Genomic DNA, 24,800 nt, shown 5'->3' with positions numbered 1-24,800 from the left:
TTATACAAATACACACTGCACACACACACACACACACACACACACACACACACACACACACACACACACACACACACACACACAAACCAACAGTGAAGGGACACAGCACCTCCACAACTTTATGACCCATGGGTCCAGTGGGCCTGAAAACCACGTGAGAGAGAGAAGATAATCTAATCCTCATTAAGAGAATGAGGTTTGGGAAATCCTACAAAACATTTCATAGGACCAAACCATGCTATTGTGGTTTGGTCTTCTGTTCCTTTAGTATTTAATGTTCTGTCTGTGGCACATTTTAATCGTAATATTCTATATATTTTCATGTCCTCAATAATATCCACTAGCAGAATAACACATAATCTCTTTTTCTCAGTTATTGACCCAGGAGGCTTGGAGTGACATAAACAAACTAGGAAAGGCTAATCCAAAAAAACAGAAAGGAAAATAAAGAAAAACTATAAGATTAGAGACTCCTTTATATTCAGGTGGAGATTCATTGTTTCTTAGATATAGACATTGTTAAATGACCAGAGTGGTAGTTCAGTTCAACTCACAAGAAGGTCATGATCAAACAATATAGAAAGAAATATCATTTAAGACGAAAGAAGGCAGCTTAGAGCAGGGGAGAAGAATTTGGACACTTAAGGCATATGAAAGCAGGAGTAGTGTGTGTGTAGGTGTGTGTGTGTTTGTGTGGAGATAGGAAAGTGATGCACATCTAAAAGGTGCCAAGCCTTTTATAAAGTGTTGGTTTTTTACAAGTGTTTGTTAAGCTCTCTGTGGGGACTCGGAGAGTGTGAAGCCCCAGGCTTTAAGGTAAAACGAATAAAAGGAGAGCAAGAAAAAGAGGAAAATAAAAAAAGTGGTGAATGGAAACCAGCACTTGTCATAGGCAGTCAGACGCTGATGGTTTAGAACCTAAAGCGTTTATTTCTCTTATGGAACTAAACTTCCCAAGTTTAGGCTAGCCCCAAAGGGCTGTGTTTCTAACCACAACTTTAAATGAGAAATAGATTCTCTAGAATTCTTTTACAAGAAGAAGTCCCACATTTCATTTTTAAGGTGTAAGTCTATATTTTAAGAATCACTGCTTTCAGCAACAGTGGAATGCCTGAGGCAGGTGTTTGGATAGCCAGAGGTAATGGCCGAGGAGAAAGTAAATATGCCTCCTGTTAGTATTCGGTGGGTTCTCCGTCTAAACACTGCTTATCAAAACTTCTTCCCCCCACCTACACCATTGCTTTTTCTTCCCACTCACCACTTACAAAACTGTTTTGAACCCACCATCTGTTGATTCTGACAAAGAACCTTACCTGTAAAGAAGTATTCCTTGCCAATACTTTTAATTATGTTAAAACCATATTATCCACAAGTTTCAAAAACCTGAAATAGTACACATCGATTGGAATTATACTCTACGACTCCCTTTGGCCTCAACCCAATTCACCATGTAAAAAAACTCACCCTGATTAAAAAAAGGGATGTAAGGTAACTCATTTATGTTAGCATGGATTCTGTGGCCTCAAAAAATTCATATTATAATGTGGATAATGTGCAATCAAATGCCATTTCAGGCTGTAGGGCAAGCACAAATCATTGGAGAAAAACCTGGTAGCTTGATCAAGCTGTTTGGATGGAGGGAGGGATGGAGGGATGGATGGATGGATGGATCATCTTTTACAATTTAAGTTTGGGTATTTTCTAATAGAACTGGAACAAAACAAATGCAAACAACTTAAGCTTTAAATGCCTCATGCTGGAAGAGTGCTGATGAAACAATGCAGGAGGAGGGAAAGGCACAAAGTCAGAGTAGTCAGTAGTTGCAAACTTGTGTATTTTCTTTCACATGAAGGTGGAGAAGGGTTTCAAGTCAGAAAGGTGAAATAGGGAGAATGGGGTAACTCAGAAGGCAGATATTGTGTTGCATCAGCTGAATCTCATTTGCAGGTGTTTGATGTTACACTTTCTCTACACCCAGAGAAGCCTTCTCGCATGTGCTAACACTTCCTTTTCACATTCTGTGTCCTTTTTACATTATGCCAACTTGTCCAAAGGGTGGACTTTTATCAATAATTGCAAATTTGATTTTAAGAATTTTAAGAAGCCCAAGCTATTTGTATATATAAAGGGGGGTTTTTTTTGGTCTAATTTCATATTAATTCTACATTGTCGAGGAAGTTAAAACAGCTACAGCTATATAGGTAAAGTAAAAATCACTTCCATCTAGCAGAATGCAAACACTGGTCTCCGGTGTGGAATTGATGGACATTAGACACGGCACAGAATCTGCCTCTCGGAGTGGAATAACAGCGTGGACTTCACAAACACTCAAAATGAGAATTCAGCCCAAGAGAACAGAAAGCAAACAGAGAGAGGTTTCAGATGAAAAACTAAGCGAAAGCAAGAGGGATCGAGGGAAAGCAAGCAAGGGAGAAAATAGTGGCAGCGTCTGAGCAGAGACAGAGTACCACAGAGCTGTTCGGTACATGCAGGTGAAATCCCTGCGTGCTGTTGGCGGCTACACTACATTAACTCTAGCTTTCAGTTTGAGCCAGGGACTTGGGGAATAGATGGGATGAGGGCAAAAGGAGGGAATCCTAACAAATGATAGTTCAGGGACACACACTGAACCTTTTGCTATACAAGCCTTGACCTTGTTTTATACGATATTATTAAAGCCATTCCAGCTGATGAGCTCTCGTCACAAAATGCCTTTTTTCATTTCACTGAAAGAAGTCATGAAAGGCAGTGACGCACAGCTTCGCAACTAGAAGGAAAAGTGCATCAAGAATGCAATTAGGTTCTTCTCATCCTCAGTGGAGACATGACTGGAGCTTTTGTTTACCCTCATGTCATTTCAGTCTTTCTTCAATAATATGAAAGTCAATAATAGACAGATTGTGTTTTAGGAAGACTTGCACTGGTTAACGTTACAGCAGTTATACTGTAATCTCAGTTAAATTAGCCTGGGACTGTGTGGATACACTGAGTGACTGCGTAAGGTGACAGCCCTTTGGGGAAAACTTTTGAGGTGATGGTTGATCATGGTGTTAATGTACCAGTACTGTGTCACAGAGGGATGTCTCTCAAACAGATGGTTGCCTGGGCTGGCAAGGTTGGTGGCAATTTTACCCCTCTTTTTCTCTACTGTCGAGTCCCTAAGCTCCTTGATGTTAAGTAGCTGACAGTCAATGATCCACTCAGCAGTGGCGAGGTACACGCTCAAGCCTTGTCCTCTGAGAAGCAGGAGGCAGGAACTCAAGCAAAGTTTGACATCAAAGACATGTATGTTTAAAAGTGAATGAGCCAGTGGGCTTTCTAGCTCATCTGTTTGGATGTTTACTTGCCTGTTGGTTTGTTTTCATTGGTCTTCCATTTCTCTCACTGTATTACAATCAGTCACTATTAGTAATTCATAAAAAGTGTTGTATAAGTTTTATTTTTTATTATAATTTCATTGTTTTTTTTTTATATTCGTTTTGCTTAATCCTGTGGGCTGGAAAGACCTGCATGCAGTGAGAGGGTCAGGTTAGTTCTTTAAGGTCCTCACAGAATGGGGCAAGGCAAATGAATTAGACACACAACCTGTATTATAAGCTAGGGTGGAGAATGGATTGATGATGGCAAATAAAAGCAGATTGCCCCACCACCCTTGAGCAGACAACAGCACGCCATGACAGACACGTGATCAGGCCCAAGCTATTATTTATAACATAAAAATGCAAATAAATAGCTATGATACAGACTTCTCTTTGTTCTGTTGGCAAAAGCTTTTTTTTTTAAACTGTAACTGTGATTATTAGCATGTGTAACCAGATCCCAGGTTCAATTCAGACCTTCTTCATTTTTAAAGTTAGGCTTAACATTGTCCTTTTCCATCAATTTTATAGTTGGGGATAGATCAGGTGATCCTGAATCCTCTTTTAGTTACGCTATAATAAGTCTAGGCTGCTTGGGATTTCCCATGATACACTGAGTGTTTCTTCTTCACCCATTTCTGAGCCTGGTTCTACTAAAGGTTTCCTCATGTTTTTAAAGGGAGTCTGTCCCCAAGTGGTTCCTTATCAAGGCTTGTTTGGTTGTTGGAGTTTTTTGTCTATTATGGTAGGGTCTTTATCACAGCACCTTAAGGTGACTGTTGTTGTGATTTGGCACTATATATAAAACTCAATTCAACTAAATTAAATTAAATAGTGGAGATCGGAGGGTTGGCCTTGAAAGTTATGATTAGCCAAACTGCTGACAACTTAGTTTGTTTCACTACAATTAATTTTGTTTCTCCAGCCTTAAATATATAGATAGATGATGGAGATAAATGTTTTCTCATCATCACTCACAACTAAGTACCCAAAGTGACACAGTAATTTAATGAATGTTTTATTTACATGCATGCACATTTACACTCATGCAGAAGCTTTTTCTTCCAATTTAAAACTAAACCGTAAACAGTTGTTGTTTAGCCGTTGTCCTCTGGAGTCTTGCACCCACATACTGTATGTATTGTATGCTGCACAAAAAAGAAAAAAAAGTCACATTTTTCCTTGTCATGTAACCCTACTATTGCTAAACGACTTAAAGATTGACAAATCAAGGAACTCATTGTGATCATTTCTGTCTTGTGTGCGTGCGTGTGTGTGCACAGGGATTATGTTCGTCTTACTTCTAAATACCATATTTTTCTGAATCAATGCTGTTCTCTCTCCTCTTAATACTTTTATAAACCTCCTAAAATTGGCATTGATGAAATCAGAGCATCTCCCCAGCCCTCTGGGATTTAACAAGAATAATCAATCCAGTTAATTGTTCTGCCGCGACACTGGCAATGACGGCGGTGTCATCCGTTTTCCATATCAAATAGATCATTAGGTAGTTACATAACTACACACACATACACATCCTTTGACATCATTAGCAGTGGCCTCAACCAAAATACCTTAATTAGGATTACCTTGACCTGGAATGTATCCCATTAAGAACAGAAGAGGCTGTAAAAATATCCATACTACCATCGTGGTTCTGTTACCACACAAAAATAAGTTTAATGGAGATAATTACAGTGGTTAGTGCTCTCATTGAAAAGTCTTAATAATGACATGACTTATTGGTTCTCTTAGTGGTGAGACAGTATCATGGATTCAGCAATATTTTTTTAGCTACTGTTTCCTCTTCTATTAGGACAGGTATTAACAGATATCGAAAACGACAACAAATCACTGTCGGATTAAAGGTCAAGATTTTTGTTTTTTCCCCCCGTAACATGGCTAGAGTAATGAAGTATGTATACAGGGATATTTATTGTCCTTAAGATTACATAAGTTCTGGTTTGACCAATATGAGATTAATTTGCTCATTCATTCTCCAAATTGTTATGTGTGCTGTGCTGCTGCTTGACTGGTACACAGCAGCATGATATATTTCGAAAAATTTATATTTTCAAAAACAAACCTTGCTCTGCTTCTGACATTCGGTTGCCATCAAATTCATACTGAGAAAATGAGACAGAAAAACATTACAAATTTTGGACATAACACTGACAGAAACTTGCTCTATTTAATGAAAGTATTTCAGATTTGGTATGTGGTGTCATATCTGGGGGAAATCACACTGAAGTTGAATGAAAATGTGATTTTTTTTTTCACATTAAAGCTTAAATATCAATGAGACCTGATGTGAGCTGTTTCCAAGAATATTATGTGCCTCGTATATGAGCAGCTGTGAATGATATATCAGTGCTCTACCTGCAAACTACAGACCTCCAAATCTGCTGTGAGAGATCGGACATTCAGATACTCGAGCAGCCATTGTTCTGTGTCATATGCATAGATCTGCAGTTCCAGATATTTGGAATACAGATTTTGATGGACTTGTTTTGAAATGGCTCCTAAAAAATTGTGAATTCATATTAAAAAGTCTATTATTAGTCTAGAGTTTATTTGCAAACATATTATTAGTTTATACCTTATTAATGTTTTAGTCCTTCATCATAAGTACAAACAAAGTATATTCATTGTATGCCTGTACTACCCAGAAAGCACACCTCTAATGACCTATTGCAATATGCTTTTGATTTAATGTATTTCTGATCTATGTCTGTGTGTGTGTGTGTGTGTGTCTATATCTTGCTTTCAGCATTGAAATTTCCAAAAAGAAAGCTATGTAGTAGTAGCATACAGTGTGTGCTTTTCAGACAATGAAATACTGAGCTCAAATAACACAAAGGATAAAATCTTGAGTCGAACAAATGTAGTGATAGTGAGGATTGCTTACCAGTAAGAGCTTATAAATAGATATATTTACTAAACCTATTCGTGCAGAGAGATAATCCGTCAACTGAAAGAGAGAATATGGTGTAAAGTGATCAGTGATGCCTCTAATATTTGTTTGATATTTATGTCCTGTCCAGTCCTGTGTCATTTTTCTGCACGATGCTTTCAGAAGAATGTGGTTGCTGTTCTGCACAGTTACACCTCTATCTATCTTTTTTTTCCAGATATCCGTGGCATTGAGGATTTCCTTGACAGTACTTCTCAGCAGGGGATGGATGTATCCCTTCAGAAAGTGGAATCCAACATTAACATGATGATCACGAGTCTGTTCAGAACAATGCGTGTGGAGGAGCTGCATCGCTATAGGGATACACTGCGCAGAGCTGTGTTGTTCATGAGCCCAGCTACGGCCAAAGCGTTCATTACCGAGGTAAGGAAAGTTAGATTTGGGCCTTCGTTTGTCAGTTAATAAAGTAGGTAAACAACACCAGTGATGGCATTTTAGAAGTTTTGTGGAACCAGAACTACTGGAGCAGGACGAACATTTCAAACTCACTGCCAGGGAGAGCAGAGATGATCACACACGTTGACAAGACAAATTGTCATCCAGTTTTGAAGTATGTTCCCTAATGGCATGTTTACACTCCTTCAGCACATGCACCCGGATATCCAGATAAGGCTGACATAAATGTCTGACATATGCCTCTCTAATACTGCATGGAAAGGATGCCAATTAGATGCAGATTAAGAGCGAGGAATTTCAAAAGCCACTGAGTCATTATGACTTTTGAGGTCTTACTGAAAGGCGAGAGCTACTTTAAAGAAAAAGTCCTCTACAAACAATAGTTTAAGCCTTTCTCAATTGGCGAATGGCATGTTAAACAGGTAGCTTACATTTTAAATAGCCTCACAGGACTTTATATAAAGATGTTAGCAAGTCTGGAAGAGCTGAATGCTTTGATGGAATACCAAATTAAATATGCAAACTATAGATATAGATTTTATGTTGTTACATGAGTAGCAAATAAAAAAATGTAGTAGGAATCTGTCTTACATTCTTCACGGTTAAGTGATTAATGGTATTTTGAATTGGGTTTACTCTTGTGACGCTACCAATGTTACCAGGCTTAATGAATGTTTTGCTAATTCACGTGAGCCCTGTGTGTCTCTATTAACCAGATCAGATGAAATTATTGGAGTTAGTCCTCTCAAGGCCACTGAAGTATTATTTGTTAAGCCCTGAGCATGATGGGAAGATATGAAAGTATTCATTGGTTTACTTCTTTCACTCCCGCTCTTTCTCTTGGTACGAGTCGGTGTTAATTTATGGTGCACAGACAAGGTGCATGTTTTTAATGTAATTTTTAGGAAACATGCATATTCAAACAGACGCACATAGTTCTCTTCCCCTCTCATCATACTCTTTATCGCTTCAGAAGAAGACAATTAGAGGAGTTCCTTTTGCTCCTATACATAAATGATATGGAGGTCATGGTTGAAAGCAATAGGCTCTAGCATTAGTTATGAATTCTTAATTTGAATTGGTAGGATGGGGCTTAATCCCATGTGTCATGTTCTCATCTCAGTTTAATTAAAAGTGACCTCGGAAAGAGCAATCACAATCTAATTTGGTTGGAGGCGTGACAGGGGTGGGGGTGGATGGTGGGGGGTGAAAAATGGGGTGTTATTGTGTGACTGTGAGTGTGTTAGTGTCAGTGTTTGTGTATCGTAGTGTTTCTGTGGCTGTGTTACAGCCTTTTAAGTTTAGCATGGAAATACACTGGCGGTAGGCCTCTTAGCTTCAAGGCTTTGCACTCGCATTCAGAAAAGATCGTCAAGCTCACTTTAGATGACTTTCAGTGCTGAGGTCGTTAATCAAACAAACCTGATGCATCATGCAGTACTTGTTACTCTTATCCAATGTAGTGCATTATGAAACTTTTTGTAGAAAGTAGTTCATTACGTCACTCTTTATATTACTTTACTGCAGTCTTCTTCTTGACGATACGTGTCACAACTCGGAAAAATCTCTGCATGGCGTAAGATTCGACAAAGAAAGAAAAGTGATTGTAAAAATCTAACCTTTTTAAGTTGTTGTAGTGTCTTGTTCTTTCTGAGCTTCTGACTTGATATATCATTGAAATAGTGGTAAAGGCCAACCTGCTTGCACACTTATGTCTCCAACCCGTTGGCGCTGCTCTGTGCTTGCCAGGTAACAAAAGTCAAGAGGTGCATGACAAGCTGAAATGACCGTAACACGCCATTGATCAGCAGTTGTAATGTCAATTTTAATGTACATTATCATTTGTGAGTGCAACAATGGTAAACATAAATAAGTCATACTGTAATTAGTTCTCAGGTAAAAATATAAATCTTCAGTTACAGTCCCACACGACAGAGGTCCCTGTAATAATGACGCGACTCACAAGGTCTTTCTTTTACTTTTTACCCCTGAGCCGTACGAGGCTGATAAGGTATTGTCTTCACCCTGCCATTGGTTACTCGAGAATGAAGCAATACTGGAGTTTCAAATTGATATCATAGCTGTATCTACTAAAAATCTCAGATGATTTCGTATCTCTGCGACCTCGACCTCAAGGTCAAGATCAGAGTAAAAGTTTTCTCATAATCTTGTGAATACAATGAGTGGAGAATGAAGTCACCTAAGATTTTGTATCTACTACTAGGCTGAGTGGTACAACTGGCCACCACCAGTATTTTTAAGTATTCAAACAGAGCCATTGGCAAAGTTAGTAAAAACCAGCCCAAAAGAGCACTTCAGGGAAAAATCACTTCAGGGAAAAATCAAAGTCAGAGCAATTCTGCTGTAGAATCAGGGGTGAGAAATGGAGCCCAGACTGCTGCGAGCCTGGCTGCCCATTTGTTACCTGTTGAAGGTCGAACTTTAGATGGAGCCAGGCTTCTTTACTACTAGCGGTGTGTTAGCATGTTGTCACTGCATTTGTTTGAAAGCAGCTGATTTCATGTTAGCAGTGGGCAGTTGTCAAAATATCCCTTATTGTGCAAGAAAAATTGATTTACATATCTCCACTCCTTCACTGGTTTACACCATTTTCCTGTTTCATATGATTGTAGCAATGAAAGGTGCATTTTGTTTTTTTATTCATTTATTTTTTGACCTTATTTGGCTGTCAAATCAACAAATGAGAGATCCCTCTTTCAGTCCTGGGAGTTCACACAAATCCTTCTGAGGTTTCATGAGAAAGAATAAAATCTCCCAAATCAAAAATATGAAGGAGTAACCAAAAGTATTTATTCATTTATTTTTTGCCCATTATATAGATAATGATCTAGTAACCAGTAACCAGTTAATGGGATTCCAGTGCAAAGTCACAAAATATGCATTTTGTTGAAGTTATTCTGACTGAACAGGTTATGTCACCTGTTAATTGCCCTTTGTCTTCTGATTCTGATTCAGATCACTGAATGGTTCCTTTTTTTATTTATTTTCTTGTTTCATTTTATCTTGACTTTGGTTTACTTGCTAACATGAATCACTGCTGGGTGAATGGGGAACAGGAGAGAGGATCCTTAAGGCATAGAGAACAGCCAGGCAGGGATAGGTGTCAAACAGGCAAAATTAATTAATTTTAATCTCTAATCTATTGGGTTGTCTGTCTTTACACGTTCCTTGGGATTCGTTTTTTAAATATAAAAAAGGCCTACGATAAAAGGAAAGAAAGCAGAACAGTACATAGAGTCAAAATGTAAACCGATGATAGAATGCATCCTTATTATAATTTATTCATTTAAACTACGAAATCTGATCTACAGTTGGTGTGGAATATTGCTTTGGCTATTATACAATATGAAAGCACCCGCCTCAATTTCAGTGTGTGACTGGAACCCAGATTAGTTTTCTAGAGTTTCTCTCTCTTTCCTTTGGGAAGGTTGACAAAGCAGTCATTTAATCTAATTTAGTCAGACATCAAGTGGAAAGGGGTTTCTGAGATGAAGTGTCGGGAGACGGTAAATATTGGTGGATAAGATTGATGGTCACAGATGTCTCTTTCTCGCTCTACCTGGGAGGATGCTCGGGGTGGGAGAAACATATACACCGGTTGAGAGACAGACACAGACTGTCATGGAGACAGCGAGAGATGAGTGGGATGTTGTTGTTTTTTCTCTCTATCAGTTATTTGTGAGGTCATTTGTCATGAAAAGCACCTCCCACCCAGATGCTCTAGGCTACGGTGGATGTGAACTGAAAGCTGTTGCAAAATAACAAGACTTGACAGAAAGAGAGAGAAAGGTGCATAAGATGATTGAGCAGAGAATGATACACATTTAAGACAACGTAACGTTGCTTGAATTTAGCATCTTTCAAAAGAAACTTCGGTCTTTTCGTTTAAAGTACTTATTGGTGATGATTTTGTGATAAAGAGGAGCAAAGCCAGTGGAAATGTTTCAAGTGAGAATGGATGCTTGACGTATACATTCATGATTCATTCGTAATTTGCTGTTTAGTAATGTGATATTTATATGTTGCTTTATGTCAGAGGTGGCTATCACTAAGGAGATGGAGCAGCAGATCACCTACTATTCAGAAAGTTTTCTTGGTTGTGTCAATGTATGTGAATATTAGACATAAAGCACTTAGATGGATGAATGAGGCATGTTGCATATAGTGCTTTAAGTCCTCAAGTAGAGTAGAAAAGCACTATGTGTGATCCAGCCCATTTACCAAAGGCTCTGTGGCTCTCTGCTGTAGTCTCCCACCACAACCTGTAACAAGTCAGGTTGTGAGTTAAACCTCCTAAGACCCGAACTCTTTCATGGCTTGCATTTTTAATTTCTCTTTCCTTTTTTAGGCTGATTGATTTTTTTTTTTAGATGGGGACAATTGTTTTCAATTTCGATAGAACAGTGAGAGTATACTGTCCTCATAAGTGGATATCAGGTCCTTGTAGAGCAAGATTTTGTATTTTGGTCTATACAACCCAAAATGTGATGTCCACATATGTGGACACCAGGTCCTAGGAGGTTAATTTTAGATGAGTGAAACTATCATTTTTACTGTCAATCGAGGCTAAAAACCTATATTACCATTTCTCAAGTATATCCTCCTGAGAACTAGCCTATTCATTCATGTCCTCTGTAATGGACATTTGTTTACATCTTTGTATAAGATCTTTGTATGTATATCTTTTGACTTATTTGAGCTTCCCTACTAAGTCCTGATGTACTAAATAGAGGACATCTTGGGCTTTCCATTGATATCTCATGTGTTTGGGTGGCCTCTTTTAGCTCCAAAGAGGCAGGAAATCACAAAAAAAAGTTTTAAAAGTTCAGAGATTTATTTTTATTTTTTCGTGGTGTATTGAAAATCCAAATATCATTTACGTAAATGACATTTTGGATTTTCATCTAGGGCACTGAGCTTTGACATCTGGGAGCTCTTATGCCACTTGAGGACAAGACAACTGTCTTATATCTACTTCAGTGTTGCAATACTACTTAATGCCACTCTGGTGCTGAATAGTAATCCATCATCCCAATCTCATGTCACTGTGTTTCTTCTAGGACCTCTATGTGTTTGGCTGCATTTATCCCTCAGTTTAGCCCCTAAGCACTTTGACCCTGTTTGGTGAGAAACCCTACACAGTGTTTTGATGCCACTTCTGTGCTTCACTGTAAGGATAGTGTTAGCCAGGTGATGATGTCTGGTGTTTGTGAGAGATAGTGCTTGGAAAAAAACAAACAAACATTGGAGAACATTTTTATCTTGTGAGACCAGAGAGGGATTTTTTTTGTGCTCTCGGAGTCCTTTAAATGGCACTGGGCTCTGGGGAACACTCAATGCTTTAGTAATGCTTTTATACTTTGCCCTGATCTATGCCTCACTGTCCGAGGTTAACTCTTGTTTTACTTTGAGTTTCTGTCGCTCTTCGTCTTCACCTTCTTTGACTCCTCTGACGACTAAACTCTTCTTCAATTTAACTGCTGTCCACTTACATTTTAAGCTGCACAAGGACGTTTTGTACCCGGTGGCAGATATTACCATGTTACCGAATGCAAACATATTTGCAACTAATCTGAAAACTAAGTATGTCATTACATAGCCACTAAATTGTTCAATCACCATTAACGTCATGATTATAACTTAAAGCAACAAGTTTGCCAGTTGCCTGTTTAAATTTACAATAAGGTGAAGTGTACCTCTTGGCTTATCTCTTTTTAATTGTCAGATTATTGTTTTCATCCATCCTTCCTTTTCTAAATTCCTTCTTGTGAAGATTATAGTCCAGCATCTTCTGAATTCTCAGCAGAACACCCTCCTCCAAGCACATCCTTTCACTTCACCACACAAACTAATCTGAAGCCCAACATTCCCATTCAATTTTCTGCATTATTTAACATTTTCCTGCTCTGTTGCCTTTTTTCAATCTGGTACATATGGCCGAGTTGCTAGCTACTGGCAGCAAGGTTTCTTGACGATGCATTCATTTCCTTATTCCATCCACTTCATGTAGACATAAGAGTAAAGTTGGATTTTTACCCTGGGACTGTTTTTCTATTAAAAATATTACTCTTTGTGATTTCCCTGGACTCAGTGCAAATAAATAACCAATAAGAGGATAATATAAAGACATGAAAGGCGATTTCCCCTCTTATGCTCCTTTCATGCAACTTTCATCTTACGTGCAGCTTGAGATGATTCTTAAAGCAGCAAGAGTAACACAGCTGGTAAGTAGTCAAAAAGTAGAAGAAAAGTAGAAAACAGAAAATAAATAACTAAATTTGCTCCATAAATTAAGAACAATAAATGATAGGGCACCATAAGTGATAACTAGGTGGTCCTGTTCTTTAAAAAGAAAACTTTTCTCTCCAGTTGTGCATCAGTCAGCACTTTTTTCACCACTAATAGTTTTGTTTTTGCAGATAAAGCATGAACTAATGAGTCAGTATTTATTGTTAAGAACAAATGTACTAGTATATAATACAGTAAGTCAGAATTTACTCTGAGAAACTGGTCTTCTGCCTATCCTTATCTCTGCCTCAACACATACACACAGAGACTTCATATTAGATATGCAAAGAAGTTGAAAATATGAATTTTGCCATTTGATCTTAAAGCGTTAAAATTTTAAAACGTTGACATTTTGGGACTATTTTCTCTGTAACTGACATTTCTTACTTGAAGGACCATCAAACAAGTTGGAGATTATTCCAAAGATGACAGATGTCACAAATGAAACATGAAGAAAAATATTCTTTATAGGACATGTTGAATAATGTATTCACTGAAGTCTCCATCCACTGCAAGAGTGTTTTTTTTTCTTTAGTAAAGCCTTCTCTGGTTGTCTTTTATGCCTAAAAAAAATCTAAAATAGAGAGGCAGTATTGAACTAACACAACTGGGTAATGTAGAGTATATGAATCAACAAGGACAAGAGTATTTCATATGGTGAAAAGTATATGTCAGCAGAATAGGGGGAGGTAGAACGTTAAAACATTCTATGTATTCTACACAATAAGAAAGCCAGCATAATACACATAATGCATCTTGAATTGCTGGCTGTTTCCCTGCCTTGGCTCAGTCACTTGATGAATTATAATACCAACCTGGGACAGCTTGCTTCTTATTTATGTATCCTTGATCATACTTTCATGTCTGTGTAATCTCTCTTTTGCTGACAGTTTTCCAATTTCACATAGAAATGGTACATAAAGGCCTCATGATCTATGATCCTCCTCTGCCATGTCTGTAAAATGCCTGAAGAAAAAACATTAAGCACACAAGGAACTTGGAAAGTTGTGAAATTTGTTGGTATAGTACAGTTATGTGGCTCTTTTTTTTTGTTGTTGTAACAGCTTCAAGGGTGTTTTTTTTTTTTTGTTCTTTTTTATCTGTTTGCATTTTCCTCTTTTTTACATCTTTCCGAGCGCTAATGTTAGAATTAATTCAATTGCAAAATCTGATGATAGATAAATGTAATGGGGACTAGACTTTGAAAAAAGATGAATATCTATTGTAGTTTTGAATGGATATCACAAAGTGGATGACTAAATGTATGGAGAACTGGGCAGGTTTTCTGCTGCGTAGGGAAGCAGGAAAACCAGAACTGAAGTGAGCAGAGCTGTGAGCTTCCCACATTCAGAAGCGGAGTCTGATGAGCAGGGTGATTGGGGCAGTTCAGAACAGATGGTAGATGATTGAGAGTGACTGCAGGTTAGTTGAAGTGCAATTACAAACTTTCACTGTTTGACGTCTACAATAAATAATGTTTTTAAATGTGTTACTTCCGTTGTTGTAGCAGGCAGTTTGATGAAATTTAACATTTAGGCTGTGACATGTTTAATATGATAATTATGGAGCGCTGTTGTTTTTTTTATATACTCTTTTTTTACAGATAGGCTGAACCCAAACAAAATAATATTCTTCCAAATTAATTTTTAAGTTTTCCATAATGCTGATATCCTGCAATTATTAAATTATTCAGATGTTTAAATCAATGTTTTCTAGTCACTGTATATTGGTGAATTGTAACTAATATAAATTAATTTTTTACTGTTCTAAAATGATAAACCCTGTAGTTGTAAAATAGCAAATGCAATGTATAAATATATAAATTAAATAAAAAATACTATAAAGCCATTTCATTTATGGTGCAGCCTGGAACTGTCTTTCTACTCAAGCCACTGATTTAGTTTAGTCACTCATCCTTTTTCAGAATGAGCTTGTGTTACTTTTATTTATCTTATTTCTCACTCAAATCTTAAAATTTTATGATTCTTTTTCTTAACTCTTATCATGTCTCCCTATGTTTTTATTTCTTTTAATTATCTTAATTGTACAGCACCTTGGTTAACGGTTTTCATTTTAAATGTGCTATATAAATAAATTTGACTTTGACTTTTTCCCTTTCTCATGTACACCCTCACAGTACTTCTGCATCTACCTAGCTGAAAAACAATCTTATGGAGCAACTTTTTAGTTGTTGTTTTTGTTTTGGGGTTTTTATATTTTTATGTTTCTTGCTTCATTTTTTTTTTTACTCACATTTTTTCAAAAGTCATGGCTTTCATCATTACACACAAATTGTTTTTACGATGTGTTTGTGACCAGCATGTTTTTATCCCCACACTTGAGCTAGTTCACTGGACTTCTCTGCGAAGTCAAAAATGTATTAAAGATAACATTCAGTCACTTTCTGGGTTGCAAGAAAATATCTTTAATTTGGCATCTTAATTAAAAAAAATAATTATGTGCTTTGGATTTTTGTAAAACAACACATTTGAACATTTATGGATAGCAATGATTATATTTTAGCATTGAAAATATCATTTTGATCATGAACTTGCTCATATTGTTTGTTTAACCACGGCAGAAACAAAAAATGATTTTGGTAATTACCAACACTGCTTAATTTATTGCACCTGTCACATAAACCTTATATTGGGTTGTGATCTAATAAATTTATTAAGCACTGTAGTTGGCTAAATCCACAAAGAGCAGTTACCCTCAGGAAGTGCAGCAGCATGTGGCAGCTAACGGCCTGTCCAAAAAAAAATCTCCTTGCATTCAGAAAATGTAGGAATATGGAAGATATAGCTAATATAAGTTGAACTGACGCAGACAGACACACATTTAATTTAATTCTTTCTTTACGGTAAATGTGATAAAATTCGGTTGACTGCATCTTGGCATTTCACAGGATTATTGTACTGTATGTATAACATTTCCCTCCGCTATACTTTGTTTGGCATTATTTTGTGTGGTATCAAAGTTTATGCTGACAAATGAATACCTAACTGACTCATCAGCTGTGCAGCTGTTACTATATGAGATGGTAGAAAAGTTGGACTTTTAGATGTAGATGTTGATTTCCTCTGACTCTCTTTGATTTAAAATACATCCACATTCTTATATAAACCCTTCTCACAGCAGATGTCTTCAGCTATCACAGTAGGGAAAGCGGGGGATAGTAATAATGGCTGTGCTCCACTGAGGCAGGCCCTTCTTTGGTGCATACAGATTCACTGTCATGTCTTGGGCGCTTAATATAACCATATTAATGAGCCATCATTATTACAACTGTGCTTTCTCGCTGTAATGAGTCAAAATGTCTGCGATGAAACAGGTATATTAAATGTACAGTTTAATCAAACAAAAAGCCTTTAAAAAAGCTATTATATAAAATAATGACTTATGGTTGGGGCTGATTTTACCCGTTTAAAATAATGGTACGCATTATCAGAAATAACAGTCAGAGAAATAGTGGAATGAGAGACGGTGAGAACAACTGCTTTTCTGAAAGGGGTGACGGTGGGTGAAATTCAGGTCATGAGCCACAATGGAATTTGTTATAGGATTTTTTAAAAACATTTTAGATTGGTGCTTCATTGGCAATTCATTCATTGTAAATTCTGCTGACAGTGGACAATACTTTACCAAAGGACAATTGTTTTGAGAATTTTTTATCTATTTTGATTTCAGTGAGGGGAAGCATATAATTGGTCAGTTTAAATAGATTGTCATGACTCAGATCATTTGTGCATCATAAATCATTAACTTTGGTTTGCACAGAGAATCTTTTATACTTTTGTGCCTAAACAAGGGCAAGTTTTAAAAACTGGCTTATCAGAATAGATTGGACTTACTGGGTTGAAGACTTACAAACAATTACACTGCAGTGGCTTTTTTTTTTTTGGACAGAGGCTGAGCCAAGAGAATACGTGAAGGCCATTTTAAGATAAATGTGTCTTTTTAAATTGTAAATCATGCAAAAAATACACCAGTGGGGCACCAGAATGAAAATATGGACCTGGAAATGTGCACTACATGTCCCCTTTAATTCATTTGCTATAATCATCCCCGAGGGGACGGGATTAAGAGGTTTCCACTGCAAATGGAGCCTTAAATCAGGTGTTGTGATTCTGCCCTGCTCCATTGCCACTGATGAATATGTATTTTCTCATCAACACTCTGCATATAAATTTTCCACAATTTATAATAAATTATCCTGATTCTTTTTGGACCAAAGGGCCGTGAAATATATGCTTGTGAGAGACAATGTATGCTGTCAATTACAGTAAAAAAAAGACAACATTTTCTACAGGACATATTGTATTACATGTATATTATATTTCATTTTTCATATTATATTAGGAATGAAAAAGAATTCCTAAGCAAGCATTCATTATGCATCGATTTACAAGATAGATTGATGTCATGGCTAATCTGAGCGTATTAATGAATGCATTCAGTGGTTTGATTTAATAACTTTGGTGTAGATTCATACTCTGGCTGACTGACACAGTAATTGTTAATTATACTGAGAACCACAGTATTACTGGACTATTTGAGTAAATATCAAATAGTATAAGAAATTAAAGGATTTTGGAGGAATGCCAGCACAGAAATATACAAACTGCGACTCAATATTGTTGAAAATAAACTCCAATATAATCCCTCTTTTCGTATCTTCCCACGTGCTTCCTCTTTTGCTGTTTGCTTACTGACACATGAAGGGCACCATTTTGCATTCTCTCAGTCTAAAGTAAACTTTTACTGAATGTCTCCTATATTAACCACTCAAATATTGCTGGGCCTTGTCAAAATAAAATTGAAGGTTAGAAAATGACAGTTATTATCATGATGATTTGTGGGTAGTTTGAGTGAGTTGTTCGAGTTATTTAGGTTTTCTTCATCTTGGCATTACACACAGATTGCTGCTCTGTTGGCAATGGAGCTTGAGGAGCAAATGTTGACCCTTATAATTACGGGACATGTAGCAGACGGCGTAAAAAATAGGAAAGTAGTTCTTGATGGAATAGCATGGAGGGAAAGGGTCGAGTGAAGGGCAATGAAGTTTATTTTACGAAGCAAAGTTATGTAAAGGTGACTACTGCGAAAAGAAGGTGGGTGTGTAAAGAAAGGAGAATGAAAAAGATCTCGAGAGAGCAACTCTGGTAGAAAAAGTGGCATGTGGGGGTGGGATATAAAGAGGAGCAGAGATGTGGTGATTTAAGTTATTGTAGGGAAGACAGAAACTTATTGAGTTTCTGCCAGTTACAATATAGATTATTCAGGTTAGTTTTGATTAATAGTACATGCCTGGCACTTTCATGAGTGTAAAAATTGTATTTACTTCTTGGTACAGGTCACTGGAAGAATGATTAAGAGTGACTCAGAAACAAGACGTCGAAAACTAGATATAAACAGATGATGTAGAGTGTGAAGGGTGAATATTTGGAGATGAAATAAACGGATGAGGTAAACACTGCGGGAGAAAACACACAGATGTGCTCTCTTACTCTGAAGGAGCAAGAATAAAGGAGAGTCAATAAATGTGAACACATACAGACAAATTTGTCTCCTGAATAAAGTGCTGCATTTAGGTGTTCCTCCTTCCGTGAAGTGACATTTAGATTGTGTCATCCAGCACAGACATATACACAGTCACTTTCTCAGTGGTTCCCTAAAGATATGAAAGAAAAGATCCCTCTTAGACCAGACAGCATTGGCCAAAATGGCCAGACTGAAATTATTTGATAATCTGCAACATACAGCCACGTGAAGAAGAACATTTCTAAGCAACTTTTGATGTTTTGAATAGGTGTAAATTTTGAAAGAATTGCAGTCCTATCATAAACAAAGTACATTCTTACTGTTTCTCCAATGATACGAGCTAATACAAATGCACTTGATGAGCTGAAAAACTGCAAGTGTGGGTACCTCTATAAAAGCAGACGTTTTGGCAGTTAGTTGGTCTGGAGCATTCATGTATGTGTTTACGCAATGCCACGATCTTCCCAGAAGTGGACGTTACAGCAAATTTACCTCAAGGTCACAGACTGTGAAATGCTTAGAGAAAATACAGCAAATCCAAGAGCTAAACCTTATATTACACAAGCCTCATTTAGCATGTTTAATGTTTAAGTTCAAGACAGCACAATTAAAAAAAGAGTGCACAAATATGACCTTTTTTGGAAGGGTTGCCAGAAGAAAAAACAAAACAAAACACGGCAGCACGGCTTAGGTCTGAAGACTTCTGGAGCAAAAGCTTCACGACTACACCACATTTGACAAAAAAACACAACAAAATACACAACATATCGGTACAAACACCCCATAGAAAGTGTCAAGCACAGTGGTAGAAGGGTGATGATTTTGGCTTGTTTTGCAGCCACAGAATCTGGGGATCTTGCAGTCATTGTGTTGTCCATGAACTCATCAGTATACCAAAGGGTGTATGTTTGAATACTAAAGACGGGCCCAAATTGGATAATGCAATGCCAACAAATTTATAAGAGAATGTAAAGAGTGTCAAAGTGTTGCAATGGCCCAGCCAGATTACAGACCTCAACCTGATTGAAATGCTGTGGTAGGACCTTAAGAGAACCGTGCAGATAAATTCTCTGTAAACCTCAATAACCTGAAGCAACTTTCTACAGTAGAGTGGGGCCTCCACAATGGTGTGAGAGACTGATTCTGAACATTTTTACTTGATGTCATTGCTGCAAAAGGAGGTCCTGCAAGCTAGCAAATCATGGGGTGTATTTAGTTTTTCGCATGAGTGCATAGAGTGAGCTGTACATGTGTCATTGCTTCCCACAACTCCAAGGCGGTAAAGATGTGATTCTAGACATAATAATAATAATGATAATAATGATGAAACCAAACTCTGGTTTATTGTGGATTTAGTGGAAGACTTAAATGAGCCGCAGCTTCATTTGTGTTTTGGGCAACTGCTCAAAAAGAATGAAAAACATTTCATTGTGCAACCTCTCTTTAAACGTCTTCATATGGACTTTTTGACTTCTTTCTCTACTGCAGTTTTCTAAATCACCCTCTGGAGGTTCTCTGTCTACCACTTTTGCTTGTGCAGCTGCAACATTGCCATAGACAAAACCAACCCCACATTTTAGCTCTCCAATCTACCTCTCATCACTGGTTTCAGACTATGATGGAAAAGATGAACAGCACTTTTAGGGGGAATGCTGTTTTCATGACATTTATAGGGTTGCGGTGTGGATTCAAGCCTCGGGGATAGGCTGTCAGTGTGCAGTTCTACTGTAACATCCTGAGCATTCTGATGGAGAACATTTACCACAAACAACCTAAATTGTGGTGTGTGTATCTTTTGTGCCAACCCAGCAGGAGTTTGTTTTATTGTGTGTGTGTGTGTGTGTGTGTGTGTTTATTATTTTGCCAGCGCAAAGCAATCTTTCTCACCACCTGTACTACATGGCCACAACAAAATAACCGAAGGTTGATAATTACAGTATTCCTTCGCTGCAGGGTCTATTGAAGGTTCGTGTCCCTTTGAGGTTATGTCATAATATTTGTACTTTCTGCGTGTGTCTGTTTGGTGTCACACGAAGCAGACACACGCTTACCTGGAGAGATAGCATTTTCTGCTCACCATTTTCCAGTGCACTTAAAAGGGCCCTTCAAGGGCTCCTTGAACTTTATCACCAGACAGAGATGGTATTATGTTCTTATCTTAACAAACAGGGTGTGTGTGCGTGTGTGTGTGATGTGTGATGACATTAAGGCTTTATCGGTGCACATGGAGCTGGGAGCACAATGATTACAGAGCATTACAACTAAAGGGCTGAGAGGTTGTGTGTGCGTGCGTGTGTGTGTATATGTGTGTGTATAAATACACACGTGTGTGCGTGAGTGTGCGCGTGTGTGTGTGTGTGTGTGTAGAGCACCAAAGGTTAGCACTATTGACTGCTGCTAGTGGAGCCACTAATGGGGATGCCAGGAAGTACTTCAGAGATGATACAGGTGTGTGTGGCGGTGAAGGAGCCGGGGGTTGGGTATAGGAGGAGAAGGCCTGTGTAAGGTTGTCATTGCACATTTTTTTCAGTTTGGCAATGTGCTTATCTGTTGCCTCTTTCTCTTTCCTCTGTTTTCCTTCTTTGTACACAAGCACCTACATACTCATGCAAACACACACACACATAGATGCTTAATCTCACTTGCACACTCCTCATGCACTCTATGCCCTCCCAATTTTTTTAACCACTTTCAAAACATAGTTACAAGCATACAAATAGTTGAAACTTTTCTCTCTTTCCTCGAGCAAAGATATCCTTAAAAAATACAAAAACAATTGTATTTGCTATTGGAATAAAATAATTTCATGATAAACTATATTTATATAACACTTCTTACAAGATGCATTTGTGTCGTCTGAACTGGGTTACACTTGTGTGTGGGGGTGATTTGAACTCAAGAAAACAGTGTAAGTAAAGTAAAACTAGCATGTGTGTTTTTTACCGATATAAAGCAGGGCAATAGGTATTAATAAAAACAAGAAACAATATGTTGCCTCCAGTAGGTCTGTTTGTGGTGAAGTTTTTGGATTGCTGACAATGGCAGCAGTCCTAAAATGTCCTGATCATTAAACTCTTCTTCACATAATTCACTGAGCAAGGGCAATCCTGATTTACATTGTCTCCATACTGAAGATTGTCCTATGACTTGTGTCTTACATGGTAATTACATGGAGACATTATTAGGGCTTTGGTTTAATAGACACAAATGTTGGCACAAAAGGTGTTGTAATATCCACACGAAATTTTTAAATATGCAAATTTATCAGCTTTTTAAATCAAATAGTACAAAATTTAAAGGAATTGGAGGAATCCTCAGTTTCTATCTTAAAATTGATTACTCTGTGCACTCAAACCAGTTTCCATAAGGAAAGTGGCCTCGGTTTTCTCTAATTGGTTACTGGAGACCAATGTAGTATATGCTGTTGAATCTAATGCCTTCTTAATTATTACTGATGTCAAGCCTGCTGACACACTGGGTTTCAAGCATATTTAAAATATCCCTGCTCAATAATGGTGATGGTCCCAGCCATGGCGCAAATTGGCAAATCATTAGTCCTCCTGTGGTGCTCAGTGGACAAGCCGTCCTTCAAGTGAGAAACTGCTGTTTCATGTCACGATGCAAGATGTCCCAAATCAAAGGTCTAGGCACAGTCAGGGTAAATTGTACCTGCTGGCAATGATAACTATAAATGATTTTTCACATTTGCCTTTATCTGGGCAATTTATAATAGGGGACATTTCTTAACACAATTTTAGGAAAAGTCAGACGCTGAGTATTAGAGAAGTGTTGCAAATATTTGACGGGGAAAAAATAGCAGGGGAGAAATTTCCTAATCGTGCTGTGTTTCCAACAGAAAGAGAATGTGGCTGTAGTGACACAGGCTGCACATATATGTATGCATAAGCTCTGTGCACATAAATGAATAAGAACAAATGCACTCTGATGCTGATGCAACAATAAGTACCTCATCTGGTGTATGAACTCTAACTCTGCCATTTTGAGCAGCAGCTGGTGATGCTAGTGCTTGTTCTGCTCTGCAGCCCTTGTGAGTTACTGAAATAAATCAGAATATATACTGTATATATACCCCCATTGTCTTCCCCCGCCTCCAATTATAGTGCGTGTGTTGGAGTACACAGTAGTAGTTACCCAACTTAAGATTGGCCATGATATACCCACCCACTGATGAGAGTGTGTTGTTTAGGGATAAATAATAGAATAAGTAGGATGAAAAGAAGCTTTCTACTTCACTTTTTCTCCCATCTCTCTGCGCATAGCCTGTAATAGGATTTATGGTGTTGAAGATGTAGTAGATGTTAATACATGGTATTGTCTGGGTTGAATGAAAAAGGAGAAACAGAGGGAGAAACAGAAATGAAACAGAAATGAAAAGGAAGAATCCAGAAAGAGTGTGCAGTGAAAAAGGACAAATGGGAATATGATCATGGTTGAAAGACTTGGAAGGGTGGGGTGGTGGGGGTAACAGGGAACTGATAAAAGCATGCAATGTTTCAGCAGAAAACGCAGAGTTGCTGTAAGTACAGTACCCCACTTATGGCTGACAATAAAGAATGAGGCTTGCCTACCCGAAAGCCTCTTATTGTGTATGGCTGGATGGTCACAAACAACATAGTAGCTTTTAAGAAGAACATCTGACATTTACACTGTTGTGCAATGTTGTCTTTTTTTCTTTGCAGAGAGTACAAGTAGTATCTAACAGATAAAAATGTCTGACTACTGAAGAATACAGTTCCAAAAAGTGTTTTCTTACTAAAATTCAGTTAAGTACAGTATATAATCTCATATAGTTATAAATAAACTTGAGTCTTTTTCATATTTGAACTGTAGCAAGAGGAGAATATTGTGAACTGTGGTTTTAGCTTATGTGGTTTGGATCTTTTTCTCAGCTTGGAAGGTGTTTTGACCTCCCAGAGCAGTTGCATTACACCTTATTATTTAAGAGCTTGCAGAATAGCTGATAGTTGAAGATGGCTGAAAGATGTGGCCTTTTCACTGTTGCCTTGTGGTTGCATTTTTCATATCACCTTTTTCCTTTTACTATTCTTCTTGTCTTTTATCCACCCGTCCCTTAATCTCATTATCCCTTTCCCTGTGTTTTGTTATGAACAGATTCTCCTCACAGGGGTTGATGGTGTTTTGATAAAACTTCAGATTCTCATAATATACTTGAGGGTTTCTCTCTTTTCCTCTCAGATGCAAAAGATACAAATTCTGCACTTGAACATGGTTTGCAGGCTTGCAGACGGCTACGTTATCCACTTCTCACTCATCTCTGTAATCGGATCAGGTTCAGTGTCAAAAAGTCTCCCTCCCACAGGCCCAGCAGGAAATAGAGGACTAAAATGATTTGATAATTGAGAAGGCAGAAGATGTAATATGTCTTTAGGGTCAGTTGATCTAATATGTGAGCGTTGCTTTAGTTTCAGGGCACAGTGCCTCGTGAATTTGATTTTTGCAGAAGGCATTTTGCCTCCATGTTGTGTTTAATAACTTATTTATCAAGCAGCCTACATGCTCTCTGATCAAGAGCATAGTGGGAGGTTCTCGTTGTAAATGAAGTGTGTAATTGAAATTCTAAATGAGATTGTTTAGTTTGTGTCAGTATGCTGTACTCATTAGATGTAATACCCAGGTATACGCTGAAATAGCTGCAGTCTAAGTGTGGCCATTTTAGCACCACACACGCACAGCAGCCCTGATGTTTTTGAACTTTATTACGACCTGACAGAGGTGCATGAAAAAGCTCAAATGATCAGGCATTAAACTTGCCAGTTTTTGAGTGCAGATTATTTGTCATTTTGGACCGCACCTGTGTGTCAATAGTGAGGCTAATATCCCAGTGCAGTTACTGCTAGTCATACGTACTGCCTGCTGTGCACTCTGTCCAGCTGGTGTAAATGTATCTGAAGTGGACCATTTCATTTTAAATGACATTTTTAAGACAGCTATGGAAAATATCATGATCTGATTCCCTGGTTTTGTCCAAAATTCAGGTGAAAACAGCTTTTGACTGAGGTATACAGGGAGTGCAGAATTATTAGGCAAATGAGTATTTTGTCCACATCATCCTCTTCATGCATGTTGTCTTACTCCAAGCTCTATAGGCTCGAAAGCCTACTACCAATTAAGCATATTAGGTGATGTGCATCTCTGTAATGAGAAGGGGTGTGGTCTAATGACATCAACACCCTATA

The 24,800-nt window shown here is 37.8% G+C and overlaps 1 protein-coding gene across 2 annotated transcripts in view; it reads left to right on the top strand.

Moving 5' to 3' along the window:
- The window catches only part of grid2 (glutamate receptor, ionotropic, delta 2), a 530,237-nt gene that overhangs the window by 327,812 nt on the left and 177,625 nt on the right, over positions 1-24,800 (top strand). For both annotated transcript variants that reach the window (XM_005722013.1, XM_005722014.2), the window contains exon 4: positions 6,491-6,696. In XM_005722013.1, the coding sequence (XP_005722070.1) occupies positions 6,491-6,696 (206 nt within the window). The remainder of the gene's footprint in view (positions 1-6,490; positions 6,697-24,800) is intronic.

The sequence above is a fragment of the Pundamilia nyererei genome, unplaced genomic scaffold (assembly GCF_000239375.1).
Source record: "Pundamilia nyererei isolate P.nyererei 1_Seehausen unplaced genomic scaffold, PunNye1.0 scaffold00006, whole genome shotgun sequence".
Classification (NCBI taxonomy): domain Eukaryota; kingdom Metazoa; phylum Chordata; class Actinopteri; order Cichliformes; family Cichlidae; genus Pundamilia; species Pundamilia nyererei.
This window is presented reverse-complemented; position numbering and strand designations above follow the sequence as displayed.